At 41.1% G+C, this 21200-nt stretch overlaps 1 protein-coding gene across 2 annotated transcripts; it reads left to right on the top strand.

The window, feature by feature from the left end:
- The first annotated feature begins 4607 nt into the window (after window positions 1-4607).
- Window positions 4608-20118, top strand: LOC6736673 (LIM/homeobox protein Awh). Of its 2 annotated transcripts, none has more exons than XM_016170808.3 (6): window positions 4608-5249; window positions 16385-16566; window positions 17585-17802; window positions 18609-18830; window positions 19059-19184; window positions 19312-20117. In XM_016170808.3, the coding sequence occupies exons 1-6, from the start codon at window positions 5244-5246 to the stop codon at window positions 19371-19373; spliced, it is 816 nt and encodes a 271-aa protein (XP_016030294.1). In that variant the 5' UTR covers window positions 4608-5243; the 3' UTR covers window positions 19374-20117. The 2 variants fall into 2 exon arrangements, with proteins under 2 accessions (XP_016030294.1, XP_016030293.1); XM_016170807.3 differs by having other exon boundaries at window positions 5117-5249; window positions 18609-18842; window positions 19312-20118.
- The last annotated feature ends 1082 nt before the right edge of the window (window positions 20119-21200 follow it).

Here is a 21200-nt window from a genome sequence, read left to right on the forward strand (position 1 = left end):
CGGCCAGTCTAGGGTTTTGGATCTGCCAAAAATCAACCAGGATATCTATCACCCAAACGGCAACGCTAGTCTCGCTCCAAAGCAATCGGTCATCTATCATTTTCGAATCCTGAAGCACTAAACATTAACATTATCCGATAAGTATGAATAGCTTTCGACTAAGGTGCGCTAGGAACTCAGCTTGATACTTGATACTTGATAACTCATATATAGCATTGTAGCCGATAACACAACACAACAGTACCAAATAAGTTAGTGAACAAAACTGCTCAAGATTCGAGTCTACGGCCCGAATGATACTTATTATTGTAAGCACCGAATCGTATTGTACCAGAAAACCACACAGAAAACGCTTTGTTGGCCAGTCCCGCGCCAGAGTAAGGAAATTAGAGTGCCAGGATCGGATCAGTAGCTAGATCGGAGGTCAGTATCCTGGAGTATCGAACATTTGCTCCTGTTGTGCATTTCTTTGTTTGTTGCTCTGTTTGTTAAAGAAACCACAAAAATCGTTGACGACTAAAGAATGTTGAGAGGGTTAGGAGAAAGGTAGGGATAGTTGGGGAAATGGGAATATGTGCAAGCGATGGCTGGACAGGCGCGGAATATGTTAAACAATATACTATTATTATTATTACTGCATCATGATAATTCGGTCTAATTGGTAAAGGCAACAACTGTAGCTCCAAACCGCGACATCCAAAAACCAGAAACCACAGCAACCAGCAACTCGAACAACCAAGCATGCAATGAGATAAAGACACAAAAAAATGGGACGAGGGCGGCGTTTTTACCGACGAGGATAACTCTAATGATAATGATGATGGTAATGATAATTATTATTAAAAAAAAAAAACAAAATCCACAAACCAAAAAAATGTATTTATTTATTTTAATTTATATATACACTAGAGAGTTATTACAAATATATATATATATATACATAATGTATAAGGAGAAAGAACAAACAAAATGCGTTTGCAATGGGGGAGCGAATCAAACGATTGCATAACTAACCTATCCTTCTTTACAGGATTTTTTTAAATACAAATTGTGAAATATTCCCTTAACAAATTATTAAGTTCTCCCAAAGTTATTCATAATATAGGCTAAAGGTTATCTTTCCCTCAGGAACATTCAACATAAATTTTCACTGGCCAAACAGCTCAAGTTGGCCAATGATTTATGGACTATGAGAACGCATTGGACACTCGCTTACCACCACAAAATGATGTCCTTTGGCACATGTTACCACACAAAAACGGGCCATAAAACGAAACTTGAGCAAACAGGCGCTGGCCAGGAGTTGTGCAAACAGCCGGGAGGGAACTGGCTATATGTAGGTGCATTTAACCATCTATTAAACGTTGTCCACTCCATGGTTCTAGCCCCAGGCAATTAAGACATATTTTAGGGGTTGACCAGTGGATCTTAACATCTTCATAACACGCGCGACTGCGACACAAAGCCGAAAAAGGTAGCCACGGAAAATCGAACATGCCACCAACAGTTTTCCGAAAGACCTGTCCCAAAAACCCAACCAACCGACCAACAAAAATAACTGAAAACGGAGCCAACAAATTACCCTGAAATTTTCAGCGATCATAGAAGATGAGCACTGGGAGAAATTCTTTCTTTACAAGCTGTGTAACTTCACCTATTTAATAACTTTCTAACTCTTTAAGGGCACATATATTTTCCCAGTGCAACTTCATCTTCTATGAAGAGAGAGTTTCTTTTGGTCATCCCTTCGATCTTATCGCCGCGATCGGTATCTGCTTGGAGGCCCAGAACATAAATCTGCCACCAAAATGGGCAGATCCAGAGGGAGAGGCCGAAGAAACCAAACCCAGAACCCAAACCCGAAAACCAGCCACTGCGACAGGTTGCAGCTCAATAAAGATCCAAATAAATATAATATCGCTGGTCTATGAGCCGAACAATGGGAGATATGAGAAGGATGTGTTCATTTAGGGTTAGGGTTCGCGGGTTCCAGTTCCATTTACCTGCCCGGGTTTCAACCTGTTCGAGGGCCAATTCGAAGGCGGTCGAAATCAAATGGCCAAGGCTTTTGTAAGCGGGTGACATTTAAGAATTATGGCATGTAAATGGAAGGCATTCCCGGAACGCCGATGCGTTGACAGCATCTCTTTCAGAAACCCCAACCATCGGATTACTTTTTGGTTCGGGGGGCTACTGTTAATCAATTTAGAGCCTCGAGGGTCGAGTTATTTTTATTTCTTACCAAAGTCAGATGCGGTCCAGGATAAGCAAAAGGCTGCGCTTCGATGTGCTGATTAATGGGCGATAGTCAAAGGTATTAGGGAAAATATGCAGATATGATTTTAATTAAGACATTTCCCTTTTAGTTTGGATTCAAATGCAGATATTTTTATGCACTATAGGGCAATGGTATGAAAAAGTTGCAAAATTGCATGTTAACTGGATCATTTTGTCGGTTTAATGTTTAATCTTATTGTTGTATTTCTTCTACGCGCTCTATTTCCTGTAATTCCCAGTTTTCAGAGCGCTTTTTTTGCGGCACCCCACGGGGCGTATGCGTGTTAAAGCTACCAGCTGCTGTCGGACTTTTGGCTGCCTTTTGATAAATGCACCGCTATTAAAGTGCCGCCTTTGTAATGCGGAAACATCAAAGTGCACTTACACACACGCACTGCAAGGCAAACATTTGCATTCACACACACGCAGATACACACTGACAGAAAGCCATAAAAATCACTTTGTAGCCATGGAGGCGGTGCATCAGCGCAAACTATGCAACAACAACAGCGAGGAAAAGTGCAATGCAATCAATTCAAAGGGGCGAAAGGAGAGCGGAAAATGCAGTGGGCGGGGAAAGTGGGGGGTGTGAAATTACACTTGAAAAAATATGACCAACTTGCTGACAAAATGGAAATTAAGCAACAAATGCCAATTCCCAAAGCAGTCTGCAGGTTTTATGACAGATATTTCTATAAATTCTTTACTTAAAGCTTATTTCCATTTATTTAAGCTTAAAGATGTGTTAAATTTTTGTCAGTGCATTGACAGGAGAACGAGAGCCAGCAGACAGCAGCATTTAATCCTGCAAAAAAGGCATTGCGAGGCAGCATAAAATGATGTTAATCCTTAAATAACGTGAGCAAAGCGAAAAGCGGAGAAAAAGTGGTAAAAAAAAACGGGGGCAGGCAAGAGGATTGGCGATGGAGGAGGTGGTGGAGGCCACTCGACTGGATGATGGCGACAGCCAAATGCCAATTGAATGCCAAGCGGCTTTAAGAGACAGCCCACGATCAAAGAGACAGTGAATGAAAAATGGTGCAAAGTAATGGTTAAAGTGCTCGGAATGGAAATCCTCAAGGGGATCGGTGGATGCACATAAAGCTTAAACTCGGGCTTAAATCAAAGGATAAAGGGGACAATGGAGTAACTGGAGTAACTTCAGGAGTTATTTAGCATCAAGGTATCATAAATTAAAGTACTTTCTTTAAAACTAATTGTAGTTATGATTCAGCAATATTAAAAAGAAGTATTTTTGTTAAAGCCATTTAATTGTATTTTAAATAAAATAAATTGTTTTTTAACTTCAGTCTGCTGCGCTATCATATTTGGCATGCCATCACAAACAGCCAACAGAAATGAAAAATATTTAACCGAAAAGAGACCAGCATCCACTGGCAACAACCCACTTCCCCTCCATCAAGCGGTTTGACCCCAAAAAAGTCAAGTGCGGCGGAGCTCGAGTTCCGTTTTCCCACTTCCTTACTTCCTCCCTCGATGTTCGGGTTTTTCCTGGGCTTTTACTCACTCAGGCAGCAACAAAGTCAGCAGGAAAAGCTGAAATGACAGCAACATCAGTGGAAGTTATGGTGGAAATTATAGTAACAACAATAAATTTACTTAAAGAAGCATTTGCGGCAGTAACAGCAGCAATTGTATTGAAAGATACAAAAATGCAAGGGGAATCTTAAGTGGAAACATCCTGAGTAAAAGCAAAAGAGCTGGAAGCAACATAGGAGCAACATCTGTTTCAGTAACATCAGCAACATGACAAGTTACAACTACAACATAAGCAACATTTGTAGCTCCTCCAGGCAAAAGTAACCACAGCAGTGAAATGTTTCATAGGAAAAGCTGTTACAAAAGATACTGCTTTAGAAAGAACAAAAGATACAGTAACAGCAGCAACAACATCGATAGCACCAGCAACATGACAAAAATTCCTCCGAGTAACAGCCATATCAGTAGAAATGGCATCCCAGGCAGCAGCAACATCGTCACCAGAGCAACACCCACCCAATTCGCGCGACGATTCCACTCCGAGTTTCGACTCGATTCAAGTGGCCAAGTTGGCACGCGCCGGCGCACTCAATTGGTGCACAGGCGGCGCGGACTGGGAAAGCACTCAAAATGGGGGACACCACTGCGGAACTCGTTATGCGGGGCGCAAAGGGGCGTGGCCAGGCGGGCCAATCACCACCATTCCCGTTGCGCCGACGACAGATGTGCGCTCAAAAACCAGTTGAGCGGGTTCTCGAGTCGAGTTTCGAATGGGACTGACTGGTGGTTGTGGTTGTGCGTACGCCACGGCTACGGCTGGTTCATCATCATACCTGTGGTGGTGGCGGGCCATGCCATGAGCATATGGAAACCGGGCGTGAGGCGAGCCAGTTGAGCACCACCACCAGATCCCTGAGCTCGAACCCCGAGCGCCGGCAGTTAACGCAGTGGCCTCGAAGCTGTAACAACATCTCGCGTCCGCTCGAACCGCTCGATCCGCTCCGCTCCGTCACGAGAAAAGCGAGAAGCGCTGAGAGTATCTGCAGTGAAACGTGTTATCGTGATAAGGTTCTACGAGTATTCCATGCCATAAGGTGTCGCACATTATTGTATTGAAATCGAAACGCAACATTCGCCGTCGGCTGAGAAAGTGAACTGTTATCGAATGTGCTAATCAAAAACGAAAAATGTTGCAAGCGCCTGCAAATTGATTTCTATCTCGGATATGCGAATTTACACTGGTTATTAATAGATCTGGTTTAAGAATACGATTATATAAGCATCCTATGCAGACGACGGCTTCCGTGGGACGCTTGACAAACTGATCAAGTCGTCGTCGTTATCATCTATATCTCCTCATACTGGCTGCGATCGGGCTCGATTTCGATTCCCAGGCTAAAGCTGGCGACAGATTTTCGAGCAAGATACTTGGATTAACAACCGCCAAAATTGTGGAGGCAATTAAAATGAAGGTGAGTCTCGTGATTGGTATATAAAAATAAAGAAAATGTCACAGTAAACAAGTGGGATAAGTTTGTAAATATGGGAGGGGAAAAGAGTTATAATTATTTGAAACAATTCACATTTTATATTGATTGTAAAAAATCAATTTTATTGCAAGAGGAAAGTAATCAACCTTTGTATTAAATATTTCTACATTTTGTAGAAATACTATGGCACATTTTTATAGTTAGTCTTTAATATTCTTTATTCTCTATTAAATTAGCCTGTAAATGTTGCATGTTCCACCCGTATTACTCGGCGTTTGAGCTTTTTGTTTGCACACCCCCTCAAAATGAAGTTTCTGCTTTCCTTTTTAATTGCTGGACATAAAGTCCAGACCCCGAGTGGCCCACAAATCAGTTTTTTATGTAGAGTTTCCTAGCCCGCTGCGAGCATTTTGGGCCAGAAAACGCAACAGGCGGCGTTTGCTCGGCCGGAGTTAAGACAAAAACCGGAGCAAAACACTTCCAATTCAATTCGAAAAAGCCAGCACACTAATAACCGCTGGAAAACGATGAGTTTCCAAAAATATGGAGACGACACAGGGCGGTGAATATGAAAAGCACACAAATCGCACAGTGGGGTTCCCTTCGAAAACACTCAGCGAATAAAGCACAGATCGCAGCCCACACTTTTGGGTATTACTCGAATATTGGCTGTGAAATGAAGGCTGATATTCGGATGTATCTGCAACCAAACCCCAAAAATCGTATTCAACTTGGCCTTTTTTGTTTTTGTGTTGTATCTTTTCAAGACATTGCATTGATCGTGTCGCCTAGATGATGTTGCTCAATCCCTTGTTCATTCAACAACACACACATTTTTTGGTTTTTGAATTTCGAATTTGATTTTGACTTTGATTTTATTTCATACCCAGTCCGAAAACGTTTAATCGATTTTTACACCCGCTGTGCGACGGGCTTTTTTTGTTGTGTGTGAACCACCCACAGGATTTTTGAAAAATATTCGCCATGAGTCTGCAGAGAATCGATCATGATTTATGCTCGCCGATGATCGATTTGCCATGGCTTTGTTCGACGAGCATAATTTTCATTACCATAGCAAATTGGACAAGGTGCTGACGCTTATTGCTCTGCGATATAATTTTAATCGCCCGATTTTATTCAGCTAGATTTCTATACTTACCACGGTCATAGGGGGAAAAATCAGATCAGCGGGGCATCCGCTTACATCTCGAATCCCCGATAAGTCCAGAACACAAATGTCAACAGTTCTGAGGTGCCGTCGATGGTCATGGGGCAAGGGGCACGGGGGATTCTCGGCGAGAGACCTTTTCTTGACATCATCGATCTTGACCCGGCCCAGATGTTGGTGGATCCCCCCTGCACATATCGCCGCCCCGCTTTATCATCCAAATCCAAATCCGAAAATGACGCCACTAGGCGCTGCCTTATGAATATTCAACAAAGTATGGAGATGGAGTCTTTTTTCCCTGCTCTTAGGTAGTCAGTCGGAGAAAGAGATATAAAAGAGGCATAAATATTTAAGCGTTTAAATGTCGAATGCCTGCGAAGCAGCTATAAAAAACGTATATATACATATTTCAATAATCGATTTTTCATTAATAATTCACAAGAAAATTGAAAGATTGGAAAAAACTAAACCTCCCATAAATACATACACCAAAGATGTTTTTTGTGTAAGAAGTCGTTGACGCCTCCATTTGCGGTTTGATTGGGTATTTGGAGGCGAACTAAAAAAACAGAGTGATTACAGAGATCTTAGGATAGAGCCTTTGACTTTCCATATCTCCATCTACTTATTAGCTTTGAGTGTTTAACAAAACACCTTTTGAGGATTACACGCCTAACTCCATTGTCCCATAATCCCGCACAAGAAACCGAAAAAAAGGAGCGCGTGCCGATGGCCAAGATTTTCCTGCTTACCAAAAGGATGTTTTGCAAAACCAGCTGCCTGGCCAGCGGTCAGCAGATTTTTCAGCAAGCCCCCTAATAATTGGATTCCCAAACAAAGGACATTCTCGAGAGTGTCCTGTGACCACTGGGCGAAAATGCCTAATTGTCAACGCTGACAAGAAGTCTACGCCTCGGTTCTTGTCTCCTTGGGAAAACAATGGGCAAACGGAAAATGCATCTTGACTTGAGCCAATTGCCCCGATCAGGGACAAAGAGAAACAAATATCACACCTTTGTTTTGGGCCTCGAATCCATGTATGTACGTACATACCTATTGACAATAGATGCCAGAGTTCCTGGTCAGTTTTCGGTCGGGTTGCGCATGCGAATTGCAGGAAGAGATCGCCGGGTAGATGTGTCAAAATCGCAGCAGCATTTTTAGCAGGTAAATGCGAGAAGTCCCCTTCGAATGAATATCGAATGCAGGAGGCACAAGAGGTCCTCACAAAACCGCACAATGGAAGGCGAGTCGAGTGTCTTGCCATTGTTCGTTCGAGTGCATCCACAAAATAGTCCTTAAAGGACGCTTAGTTGGCCTACAAATGATGCATGGCCCCTGGGCCTGTAAAATTGTAAAATGCCACAAATCATTGCCACTCCTGTCTGCCGGCAACTCAAAAAAAAAAAAGAAATCAAGGAAGATAGAGACCCAAACCCGCCCCTGGAATTTACGAGCCAACCCCTAAAAGCAAACCATTCGATTTGGATTTCTGGCAAAAAAATTCCAATAAATAAAATAAATGTCCTTTTGCCAGTTTGTCGCCTGAAAATATTCGCATTTAATTGCTTGACAATTGCAAATTGGCCAAAAAGGAATCGTTTTCATATTACAAACTGTAGTTCGCTTGATATAAAATTTATCTCACATTTTTAAAAGAACTTGATTTTATATAAAATGTATAACACTTTCTAATATATGTAAGGCTATAAATTGATTCGTTCTTGCCACTTTGTCACCGAAAAAAATTTGTTTTTAATTGCCTGACAATTGCAAATTGAGCCGATAGAGGATTTCAATACCATTTTATCGATGGCATCTACGAACAGTAGCCAAAGTGATTAGTTTTAGGGAAGCGAAACTAGTTTAGAACCTCTTTGCCGTTTGAAACCCACCGCTAAAATCATTCAAAGTCACCCAAATAAATTATCTGCTCGAACTTTGGCGGTGGCCCACAAAAAACAACTCCGCTCTTGATTTATTGGCCCACAAAAAAAGGGGGGACAGAAATACAATGGCCAAAAGCTGGAAACTGAAATATGAAAATATTATATGTGTAATTTATGCAAAATGCAGATTTAGCTAATTAATTGTGGCCAATGCTCAATAAAAAATAAGAAATCAAACACGAAATCCCCCTAAAAACTCCGCACAAAGATGAGCTGTAGTAAAAAAAGGCAGACGACGACTCGAAATCAATAAAAGCCCAACTTATTGATGTTTAGTGGCTGTGACATGTTGACGAAAAGACAAAAGCATTTGGGATTTTCGGTTTCGGATTCACTCGATGCTCGGCGAGTCCCCAACTTTATGATGAATGCCTTAAAAATGCCAAAGAAAAAGATACATATTCAAAATAAAAAGCACGAAACAAAAACAAGAGAACGCGAAAAACGCGTGTCGAAATCGTTTGAGATACTTTAAGAGAACTTCGTTACGGCGATTTTCTCTCCCTATACTTTGAGTTTTGAGCTCTATTTGCACAACTGCCGCCCGCTAAATTTATGCAAAAAAAGAACAACATTATTGTGGCAAAATAAAAAACAAAATAATCTTAATTGATAAAAAATGGCAAGCGAAATGTTTGCCGTACTTCCAATTGCGAGGGTAGCTACACCCATAAGCTCTGAATTTCCAGCTTGATGCAAATGTTTTATTGAAATTTATTGCCCAACAAATTGCATAGCCACAGGGCGCTGTATAAAACACAGTTTATGCATTCGAAATAAATTCGATGCAGATTATCTCTAATTAAGAGTTAATAAATGTGCAAGATCGGATCTCGATGGAAACATAGGAGCTGCATAATTTCATTTGGCATCAAACTATTGTATTGCCATGAATATAGATATAAGCTGATAACAAATCTGTGGTTATAAAAAAGGGTTATCATATATATAGAATACATATTAAACTTTTAATAATTTCACCTAGTAATAGTTACCCTTGTCAGCTCTCCAATTAAAAGTATATAATAAATGCAAGTGGCTATAAATCTGCGGTTATAGAAGAAGTTCTATTCTGACTCCTCTCCACATTACCATATAATGCGACCTTATCAATTCAGAAGACAAAAGCCCGAAACTGTCGCGACATATATAGTATAATTTACAAGTTCGTTTCGAATCGAAGACAGCTGCCGAAAGCCGCAAATGATTAAAACACGAAACAAGTTCAGGAAATCGCTGGTATCCAAATCAAAGAGTTTACCTGATAGATACTCATGTGTAGATGAAACAGAGGGCCCAGAAGCAAATCGAAGAGCCATTTTCAGTTTGCCACTGTCATCTGAATATTTAGTTTATTTTGTGTTCGGACTCCTTGGTTTATGTTTTTGTTTAGTGTTTTCGGAATGTCGTCGACGCTGGTCGTTCGCTTTGAAATTTAATATCGAAACGTTGTCTATGCAAATGAACATTGCCACCTGTTTATGTTTATGGCCAGTGGAAATGGCAGGCCGAGAAGCTGGGGCTGAAAGCTGGAAGCCGAGCTCCCAAAACGGTATTAGCTGCATAAGTCGGGCGATCTATCAGTCGCGATCCAGAAGATCTGGCGGGGATTCTCGTTCTCCGAGTGGATGATCGTCAGCGGTGGAAAACGCGTGAGAACGATGCCCCCCGTATGCAAATCACTTTTCGACCTCAAAAGCCCCGCTTCGTAGCCCCGGACAAAATAAAATATACGAAAACTAAAACGAAGAAAGTATTAAAATGAAATTTATCTCGTATGCGAGCAGTCAACAGTTATAATAAAACGCGGCTGGGAGCGCACACAAAAAAAGGCCGGTGTTTGCCAACAGCAACATCTCCAACGAAATGGCTGTAAAAAGTCAACCAGACCAGTCCCAAAGAACCCAGATCCCAGAACACAGAGCTCAGAGCCCAAAACGATCCCATCCCATCTCGATCCGATCCGATGCGATCCAAAACCCGGAGAGATCATCTCGCGTTGAGTTCAGTTTTGTGTTTTGTAGTGTAATAAAGTGCGACATTTTAAGTCGAAGCTGCTCTTTGGGCCATAACTTGTCAACACTGGAATTGTGGGATACTGGGGTAAATTACACTGAGAAAAATACACGAAAACAAACTTAAAAGGTGCCTAAGGCCTCAAAAGGTTTACTGTTTCTGTCTGTGAACAAAATATATCTTTGTAATAACTTTATAGTAACTTTTATAGACTTTGGCAGTTCTTATTGATCCAACTTCTTTCAGTGTAATTTACACACCTAATATATACCCCCGAACCCCCTTTTTACCCAGATCAACCGAGGCTTCGTCATCGTCAGAATCCCAGAAACCGAAAAGTTAAAAAAAAGAATGATATAAAGTGATATAAAACTTTTTATATATGCATATATAAAGTTTATATTTTAACACAGCTTTTTTCGTTTCGGCTCTTGGCGTTTTAACGATCGGTTGTATATTATCTTTAATAGATATTTCATTTGCATTTTAGTTACTTTTCGGCAATTGTCAATTAGCCACTTAGCGGCTCAAATTGAAAACTGACAGCTGCAAATCGAAGGGCTTTTCTTTTCGATATTTTTTGTTGGCTGTCGAGAATATTGGCTCTTTGTTTTGGGCCCATAAAAACGTTGGCGACTTTGGCTCGCAGCCATTTGGCCGTAAAATATTTTACGATGTTACGCCAATGTTAGCCCCACAACTCGATGCCCTGTACCCCTGACCCTTCCTGCCGCCCAATAGTCCACGCCTTTCCCAGATTCCCGGATGAATCCACCGACGAGTTGTCTGCCATCATAATATTTGCCTAGGCTGAGAGGCTCCACTGTGGATTTGGAGCTCCAGGGAGGGAGGGAGGTGCAGTGGAGCTGTGTGTGCGTGTGATGTGCGAATATGTTGTGAAAATTGAATGGCATATGCACATTTTGTCGCCAGTGATAAAATTTAATAACGCTGATAAATTTAGCAAAAACACGCTGGACCATTGACATAAAGCGGTAATTAAGTTTGCCGGAGAGATGCACAAAGCAACAGTAACGCACTCGTAGTTGGACAGGTTTGCCTGAAAGTGCAGTAGGTATTCGATAAAAAGGAAAAGGTAACATATTAAGAACATACTTTCAAAACATGTCCATGAAAATGGCAAATCATGGCTAAAAAAGGCTTGTAGCTGCCCATATTGATATCTGCTTTGTTGACATACTTTGAAAGCCTAGGATAACTTAGTCAGTGCGCACTGTATTCCCATAGAAATGCATTCCCTTTTCATCTCTGTGGCCGTTTTTGTTGGCTGCCCAGTTATAGCAGCCCATTAATTTGATTGGATCAATGGGCGCGACAACAGCAACAAAAGCTATAGAATATATACATATGGATATGTATATAAATGGAGGAGTATATGGACCAAAGGAGTGAAAGAGTTGGTCCACGACATTACCATTAACCGCTTGCCGATGAAATATTTGTAAACATTTAGCCAATTTATGGAGCGTGCTCGTATTATGGATATGGATGCTTTTATTCCACCTTTTTTTCTGTATTACTTTACTCCAGATCGTGGGCGTTTGTTGGCCGCTTCCATTCATAAAGAGCAGTTCGTGGTGCCATTAAATAACAATCAGATACGAAACGATGATCCCAACTTAACGCCAAACAAACGCCGACGTGTTAACTTTTTGGTAGTCATATTTTAGCATAATTCAATATATTAGGGCCCACGCAACGCGGGATAACACAAAAAAGTAGCTCTAATTAAAAAGCGATACGCCTTTTTGGAAAGTCAGCAAGCAACCAAAATATATATTTATTTGACAGACGCCCGTTGAAAATTTTCATGGCGCATAAATCAGCTAAAAAAAAGAGTTTACACAATAAAAATATTGGAAATAAACCGAGCAGCCTTCGCTGCGATTTGTTGTTGAAAAGCAGCTTAAGTCGAGAGATCGAAAGGCCTTAGGAAAACATTTGCCAAAATCCGTTCAAGTGACAAGTGGCCAAGTTGTTGTTATAACTGCTTCGATATCGGCCAAAAAGATATGTCCATTGTGGTTGTCTGCTATCAAGCGGCTTTTGTTCGCTTGTTTTTCCATCTATCTATGTATCTAGCTATCTGTCTTTTTTTGGGAGCACAACATTCTCACGGTGGATAGAAAACGCAAGGAGATGACAAGTCACAACCGGAGAGAAACCAATTGAGTGCCAAGGGCTTTTGTCATCAAACCAACGATCCATCCATTGATATAGCAATCGATATTGGTTCGGTAGTCCCTCCGATGATCGCTCAATTTGCGCAATGACGTGAAAGATTCAAAATTCGGAAGGTAATCGATCTTCTAGGCGTGTCCCCACCTATGTATCTTTTCGAACCAAAGATGATACAGTTCTCAACGCAGCCCAGCTACTGGTTGCAATATCATCTTTTCTTTTTTTCTGAACACCTTGCTGGGGCAGATATCTCTATCTATGCATATCCCTGTGGAATGGGTAGAATTATAAACTTTATTGCATACCCTTCATGTGTCTTTTATAGTTCTGTCTTGGCCTTTTGTTTTTCCCACTTTTATACGACTGCCAGCCGGGGTTATTTACGACATTTCGAGCCAAAAGTTGCAAGGTGCAAGTTTTAAATTGTGGAATTTTTATGAGGGCCTCGCCTGGCCTGCGTAGTGTGCTTATATAACATTGGGTATTCATAGCAAATAATAACAATAAAAGGCACAGAACTAGCCACGGTCCCACAGATAACCGGCGAGATCTTTTATCGCACATTGTAACCCGCAGAGATCCGGCGAATTCATCATCTTCTATCAATTCTGAAAATCTTTGCCACTTCAGCCTGCCCAGATGGGGGTTTTTAATTTGACTTATATCTATCTTATAGATGTGTATCCTTAATAGTACTGACACACTTTAAATCCGCTAACATCATTAGGCATCTGATAAAAAAAGGTATTTGCTCATCATCCAAATCCATTCAGCATTTTTTTGGCCTACTAAAGCCATTTTCCGCACTTTATTCTGTCACCCAGTCGGGAAAGTTTCCACGAATTCTAAGCCCACAAGAAACCCATTTTGAATTCATGGGCAGATTTGTGCAACTCGCATTGAAATGCGCACACAACCGCAAAAGGCTCACGAGACACTCACGAGTAAATTACAATGGCATGTACGCCAAAAATGCCACTTCAAATGTGTCCTTCTGCCCGATTCCCTGCCCCTCTCCCCTCCTCTCACCCCTCGGCCATCCATCCGCCTATTTTGTCCTTCTGACAACTGACATATTTTCAAAAGTGGGCATAGACATGACAACAACAACAACAACAATTGCATGTGTATAACCAACAAGCTGCAGGGAATTGGAAGTGCGATTTCGGGTCTGAGACACTGCGAGAAATGTATTTAAATATATCTAAATTCCCAAGAGCAATCGTAGCTTATTTAAGAAAATATTGTACTTAAAACTCTGTGAATATTCGCATCTACAAATATTTGAAATATTTAAATGTTTTATTTTTCATGTGCGCATATTTCCAAACCAATTGTTTTGAGTGCATTGAAGTCACTGTCTCAGCCTCCGTTTTTGTGTGTTAAAACGGGCGTTGGGAAAACAAATTGCTGAAAACACCCCTCGTACCGCTTCCCTTACCTTTCCTTACGCCACCCCACCCCACCCCTCCACAATTTTCCCGGCAGTATTCGGCCTTGTTGTTGGTTGTGTTTTTCGGGCGCGCAATGTGAAAAGTTAAACGAAAGTGACAGGCGACGCCAAAGAGGAGGGATGTGGGTTTGGGATTGGGACTGGGATGTGGTAGATATGGCAGAGCGCAGGCTCGTCCAGGGAAAATCGGGTGGTTGAGGGGCATTTGTGGGCATGGTGTGGTATCTATGGGTCGGGGGCTTGACTGCCGACTACCGCTATTAAACGTGTCACATATACACGGCGGAGTTGAAAAGTTAAATGGCAGCGGCTGCGCGTTCAGACGGCCATGTTAGGATGTAGTTATTTAATGTCCACGGAACACGCACAGATACAGATACAGATGCAGATACAAGCTCACATGTTGCTCATTTTGATGGTGGCCATATTGCATATTTCGGTCGGCCGCAACCCCCCTTCAAACGCGGGCCATACTAGTAGATACATTTGTATCTGATAGTTTGCGGCCTGTCATAAATTATTCTCATAGATATCTATTACCCAAGGGGTATGCTCTCGGTTATGCGCTGTTTTTTCTTGAGCTCTGCGCTTCGCTTCGGCATTGTCTTATTAATTGCCTTAGTCGCAAATGGCGGGCCCTTTGATCGGGTTATAGTCACGGCCAAAGGTTTTATCTCGTATTTATTTGTATTTATTTTCCGGCGGCAACAGAAGAAACGAATTCGTCAGCTAAGTTAACAACAAGTTGCCATAAGTTAAACGACAATTATTTGTGTCTACAATTGTTTTCTCAACGCCAGTTACCAACAAACAAAAAAAATAAAAAACTGCCAGCATGTATTTTCCCTGCCATTTTTGATTAATGGAAAAACTTCGTTTCGCATTTCCTTGCCTGTTGCGTTAATGAATGAAAAGTACATAACCGCAACGCCGACCATTAATTAAACGCTTCAAGTACTGCATTCAATTCTTTTTATTTGAGCGTTTAAAATTCATCCCAAATTGCACATCATAATCAACAATAACCAGATCGAGCAATTGAAATGTTTTTCAATCAAAAGAAAGATAATGAGAAGGCATTAACATCGATTGAAGTGTTCTTTGATGGGCGACCAAAGGGGGATAAGTAAATTATTCCAGTTTAAAATTATAAAATATATTTTCAATATTTAGTGGGTAACTTTTCCAGAGGGTTTTTTCTATGTAAATAATATATGCATATTAAAAAGTACATTTTAAATGCATTGAAACCAACCGGATTTACTTTCACTTCTTATCTTATCTTCGCTTGATTTATTTACAATTAAGTAACAAATTATTTTGGACACTTTAGATATATCACTTGCAATAAATTCACAACAAATAATTCAACTTTGCTAAAAATATTCTCAATTGCATTTTTGCTTCAACTTTAATTTTATTTTGGCACCTTTTGAGTACCTAGTGACATAAATTTTGAAAAATATATTTACGGATCACATATCAATTTAAATTTTATACATGCAGTCGGTCGAAATTCCCATTTCATTATACACTTGTTGAATTTACCCGCCTTAATTAATTAATAATGCAATGCAATGCAGATTTTGCAGCCGTTAAAATATTTGTTGAAATCAACACTTTACGCTCAGCACTAAAAAATCAATTAAGAAAGCCACAATCTAAATAATACGGCTAATACGGCGGATTATTTTTCGCTTCGGTCTCTTTTTTGTACTTTATGAAACGCAATAAAATTTGTTGGAAACACTCATTTAAATCGGCGTAACATGCAGGCGATACATTGAATATTCATAAGATCGATCTTCGGATGGGTCGATAAATTTCACATTTTGGGGACTTCGGAGTGAAGCAGTTGCCGTCGCAGCCACAATAACACTGATATCGCCAACAACAATTAGCATAACATTTTTAAATTTATGGTTCAATTTTTGAATAAGAGCGAATCGGAGTCGAAAAAATCGAAAACGAAAACAAAACAAATCGCCGCGCGAACGAAACTCGTCTTTTGTGCGGCTATTGAAATTTGTTAATATACATAAGTTAAATGCTGCAGCTAAGAAATAAAACAGAAGCCGCCGGGACATTTGCCAGATTTATTGAACGATTTCATTTGAAGGCACAACAAAAGAAGAAACAAATCCGACGGGCGCTACGATCTCAGATCAGATCGCATATGTAGCTAGCTAGCTTTTCGTATTTCAGACTTGATCCGGTTCTCAGGTCTCTGTGTGATAATAAAAAGAGTCACCAGAATTTGCATAGAAAACTTGTCCCACACACCCAATGCTGACCACGATTTTCATTTTATATTCCCGCTCTCTTCCAGACTGAGCTGCGTTCCTGCGCAGCGTGCGGGGAGCCCATCTCGGATCGGTTCTTCCTGGAGGTCGGCGGCTGCTCCTGGCACGCTCACTGCCTCCGCTGCTGCATGTGCATGTGCCCCCTGGATCGCCAGCAGTCCTGCTTCATCCGGGAGAGGCAGGTGTACTGCAAGGCCGACTACAGCAAGTGAGTATAGGAAAAATATATATCTATAAAAATCTAGAACATAATACCAAGTTATAGTCCAGAAACATTTGCCCATGATTTTAATTGGATTTTCCATCGCTTGGAATTTCACTTCTTTTTAAAAAACTGCCCCCTTGAACTTTCGAAAAGTTCCAATTCATTTTCCAACTCGATTGTGTATGTGCACAAGTGTTTCCCGAATAGTTTCCCACACATCTTCTGTCCACCTGGTTAATTGTAATTGTAACAATTCGACAGCGTTTGCGACTTAATCCATAAAGTCAACAGCGACAAAGATGCGGCCAAAACGTAACGAAATGGAATGAAAACTTTTCGGGCAGAGAATGCAAGTTGCAAGCTAAAAAGTATCTGGCAGATACAAAAAATAAAAACAGAGCGGGGGAAACGTAGGAAAACGGTGTCGACGTCGAACGAAATGAAAATAAACAAACAGACGCGCCGTGAGATGCTGTAAAAATATTTATTTTTCAAGTTAAGAATTTTAAGTGTGCATTGCCCGATGGAGACATCATCCAGCTTCGGCTACACCATCGGCATCCCATCGCATCGGATCGCATTGGATGTGAACCCATCCCGAGAAAACCCATCACCAGGCACATCCGAGTCATGCTCCGGCCATACATTGTTGTGGCTGTTGTAAAAATAAGCTTAAAAGCTAACAATAAGCCACCGAAAGTTGCCGACTCATTTGGAAAAACGTTTGCCAGGGCAGGCACTTCCGCTTGGAAAGCGCTCCGGCATACAGGAAAATACTCAACCATATCGGATTGATAAAGATGCCTCCGTTTTCTCCCATATCTTAATGTGCATTTGATTCGAATTAAACATAATTTGCATCTGATACTACTACTTATTCTTACTTTTGAGTGAATATTGCAGCAGGTTGTGGTGTGCGCTTAATAGCTCATTAATTTTTTTGAACACTCACGATGTATTTTTTCAATTTTTATCACTTATTAAGCCCCACTGATTGCTATTTCCTCTCGTTTAATTGCAGAAATTTCGGCGCCAAGTGCTCCAAGTGCTGTCGCGGCATCTCCGCCTCGGATTGGGTGCGTCGGGCACGGGAGCTGGTCTTCCACCTAGCCTGCTTCGCCTGCGACCAGTGCGGACGCCAGTTGTCCACCGGCGAGCAGTTCGCCCTCATGGATGACCGGGTGCTCTGCAAGGCTCATTATCTGGAGACGGTCGAGGGTGGCACCACATCGAGCGACGGTTAGTGTTTTACTAGGGCTTTACTCACTACGAGTGCAGGCCTCCAATTGTACGAACAAAACTGGGGGGCATAAAAACAAGTTGGAAACATGCTGCACGCTTCAGCGGCAGAACGGTTGCCAATTCGGGACGCTTCACTGTGAACGGTACAGTGAAGCTGCGCCAGAGCTAAGCGCCAGCCAGTCGCCACTGACGAAATCGTGTCACACTCGTAAAAAACAACTCGGCAGTTGATTTCTTTCCTTCTCTGAGACGACGTGATCGGCTTGTGAATGTCGTAGCCGAGTTCCCCAGCCCAAAGGCCCCATCTGCAGACCCCTGAAAACCCCAACTCCTCCCCGGATGGGGCAGACCACCGTGTCCGGTCACAGTGGCCACATAAAGCATGGCAGCAACAACAGCAGCAGCAGCAGCTCTATAAACCATAAACACTTTTTGACGTTTTCAATTTGGCCGACTGTCAAAATGCTTTTAGACCAGGCCCAGAGTCACTGGGAACTTTTCAGTTAAAGACCTTTATGGCTTACACGCACTTGAGACTGCTCAGAATTCCCTTCATGACGTGTCATTCTATAAACATTGTAATTAAAATAAATTTTAGATTTGCTATGTAAGATTTTCAAGAAATATTGGATCAAAAAAATATAATTTACTATAAATTTGAAATAATTGTAAACTAGCAGCATCTAGTTTGTGTACATAAGATACTCTATCTTGGGCAACTTCGTAGGTACTTTAGCTCCAGTTGTAATTGCATTTCTGATCTGCCTCTTATTTGATTTCGAATTTTATTTTTCCCATTCCAGAGGGCTGTGATGGCGATGGTTATCACAAGAGCAAGACGAAACGGGTGCGCACCACCTTCACCGAGGAGCAGTTGCAAGTGCTGCAGGCCAACTTCCAGATTGACAGTAATCCGGATGGCCAGGATCTGGAGCGGATCGCCTCGGTGACCGGTCTCAGCAAGCGTGTGACGCAAGTGTGGTTCCAGAACTCGCGGGCGCGTCAGAAAAAACACATACATGCTGGTAAGAATAAAAGTAAGTAGTGGATTAGTGCCGCATGCATCCTCCCAGTCCCTGTCCAACCCGCAGATCCTCCTCTAGAGTATCCGTAGAAAAAGTAGAACCCGACCGTCCAGTATACTCATTTGACTCCAAACCCCCCCGCCCCATGAAATCCTTACGAGCTGCCAACACAGTACTTACAATTTCTTCTGTTTTCTTCTACTTTCAACAAACGATTTTTGATTGCAGTGCGCGAACCGGAAGGAAGCTCATTTGCGCGTCATATTAACCTGCAGTTAACGTATTCATTTCAGAATAACGCACAGAACCCAATGCATTTGAACGGCTCTAAAGCGGGTCTATACCCGACTCATGGTAAGAAATCATATACATTCGGTTATATAGTTTAAGATATTCTAATAGGGATTGCTGTTTATTTAAGCAACTAAACATACCAAAAAGAACTTTCTAACAAAAGGACATTACTTTCGTCTTCTTGCAGAATCCTCTATGGATGAATTGTCGCAGGATTCCAGTGTGCACTGTATGCCCAGCGAGGTGTGACTGGAGCAATCCTCGCCAGCTCGAGCACATCGCTAGCTGACTGGCCACCCACAAAACGTCCTTTCCTAGTCAAAATTTATGTAATGCGTCCACACGAAAGCAGTTTCGCAATAATCACACAATTCGATCCGGAGAAAAATAGAAAAAGAATGAAAACTTCAACATCATACAAAGCAGTCCCAGTTTTTAGGCTTTGAGCAACCCGAACGAACCACCCAACGTCATCACAGTGAAATCTCATCATAAAAGACACAGCAAACAAACAAACAAACATTCCTGCATTGTAGTCTAAGGAACTGCAGCTTAGTTAATTTAATTTAAATGAAATTTAAATTTAATTTAGTTTAATGTTCAGTAACCGATAAGTGTTTCCCACATCATTCAACTCGAAGATTGATAACTGCTTGCCAAGGCTCCTGTAATATATTTATGCGTATGCCTAACCAATCATTGTCGTATATTTACCATGAGAAACGTTGTTATTGTTTATTTTCTTGTTTTCTAAATGTATAAAAATCGATATAAATATATATATATATAAACTTAGTTCCATAGTCGTACCCTAAATATAGCTCGCCAGGCAATTTGTATATAGTAATGATAGCCGAAATTGATAAGCAACGCAGAAAACAGTTAATGAGAAGAAACTACACAGCTAAAAACTAACATTTAGTTAACAAAAATTATAAAATACAATTAAAGATGAACCGAAATCAATTAAAAAAGAAAAACAAATTAAAGAGAAAACAACTTTTTCAAAAACAATTCATTCCAGTGTTGTAAATTAATTGGAAATGGAGAGGAAGTGTTATAGCAATTGAATGGATGAATCGCAAAGGACACATCATTTGTTCAACTTTTTACTATGCAATTAGTAAATGTATTCTTGAGTGAAGTGTATCTGTAGCTCTTCGTTATTTGTTTTGCTATTAGCTAACTTCTATTGATAGAAATCCTCTGCTAATACCTTAATTTCTATCAATTTGATCGTTTGCTAATGCCAAACGATCTCTTTGGGCAACACTCGAAAACGATTTCCGGTGCAGCTCGATCGCTCGATCGTTCGATCATCAACCTGTGCCCCACCAGCGATCTTTTGAAGAAGCATCTGCCGCAGACAGTGTGACGACTACTTTTGAGTCCGAACTGCGAGATCCGCGTTCGGATCACATGCACACGGTTTGTGGGCACTCGAGGTGCCAGTCATGTGGCTGGATTCTAGTGTTGCACTTCAGGTTACGCGAGCTAAGTGCATCGAGAGAGAACCGAAGGCATTAATTGAATTATAAGCCTAGATTATGCAGAGGTTTCCTGCCCAACATCCAGCTGTTCGGATAAAGCAATTTGTGTGGAAGATCATCGCGATGATCATGCTTATTGGGATCGAGAGTGGATAAGGTATTGGGGATTTGGATTCGGGTTCGGGGATTCGGAATTTGAATGGGAATGGGCATGACTGGGCAGGCTCTGGGTACTGCACTTGTTTGTAATTCCTGTTGTTGGTTTATAATTGTGCGATCGCATTGCAGACGAAAAGGGCTTTCCATAGCACGTTACAAAAATATCAACAAATCGTCATCATTAATAATGATCACTCCGGGCTATGGTTGCTATTACACGGAAAACAAAAAGTGTTCAAAATAGTTATGGATTTACTTGTAAATTAGAGTATAAATTATTACTTGAAGGTAATATATAATTGAGAGGTAAAAATCGTTTGACATTTTTGAAAAAGTTCGGATGTGAGTTTTAACACTGCAACTCCTTTTTTCAACCATTGATATAGTTTTTTTTTTCAGTGCATATATTTAGTGTTTGTGTGTGTTT

Source organism: Drosophila simulans, chromosome 3L (genome assembly GCF_016746395.2).
Source record: "Drosophila simulans strain w501 chromosome 3L, Prin_Dsim_3.1, whole genome shotgun sequence".
Lineage (NCBI taxonomy): Eukaryota > Metazoa > Arthropoda > Insecta > Diptera > Drosophilidae > Drosophila > Drosophila simulans.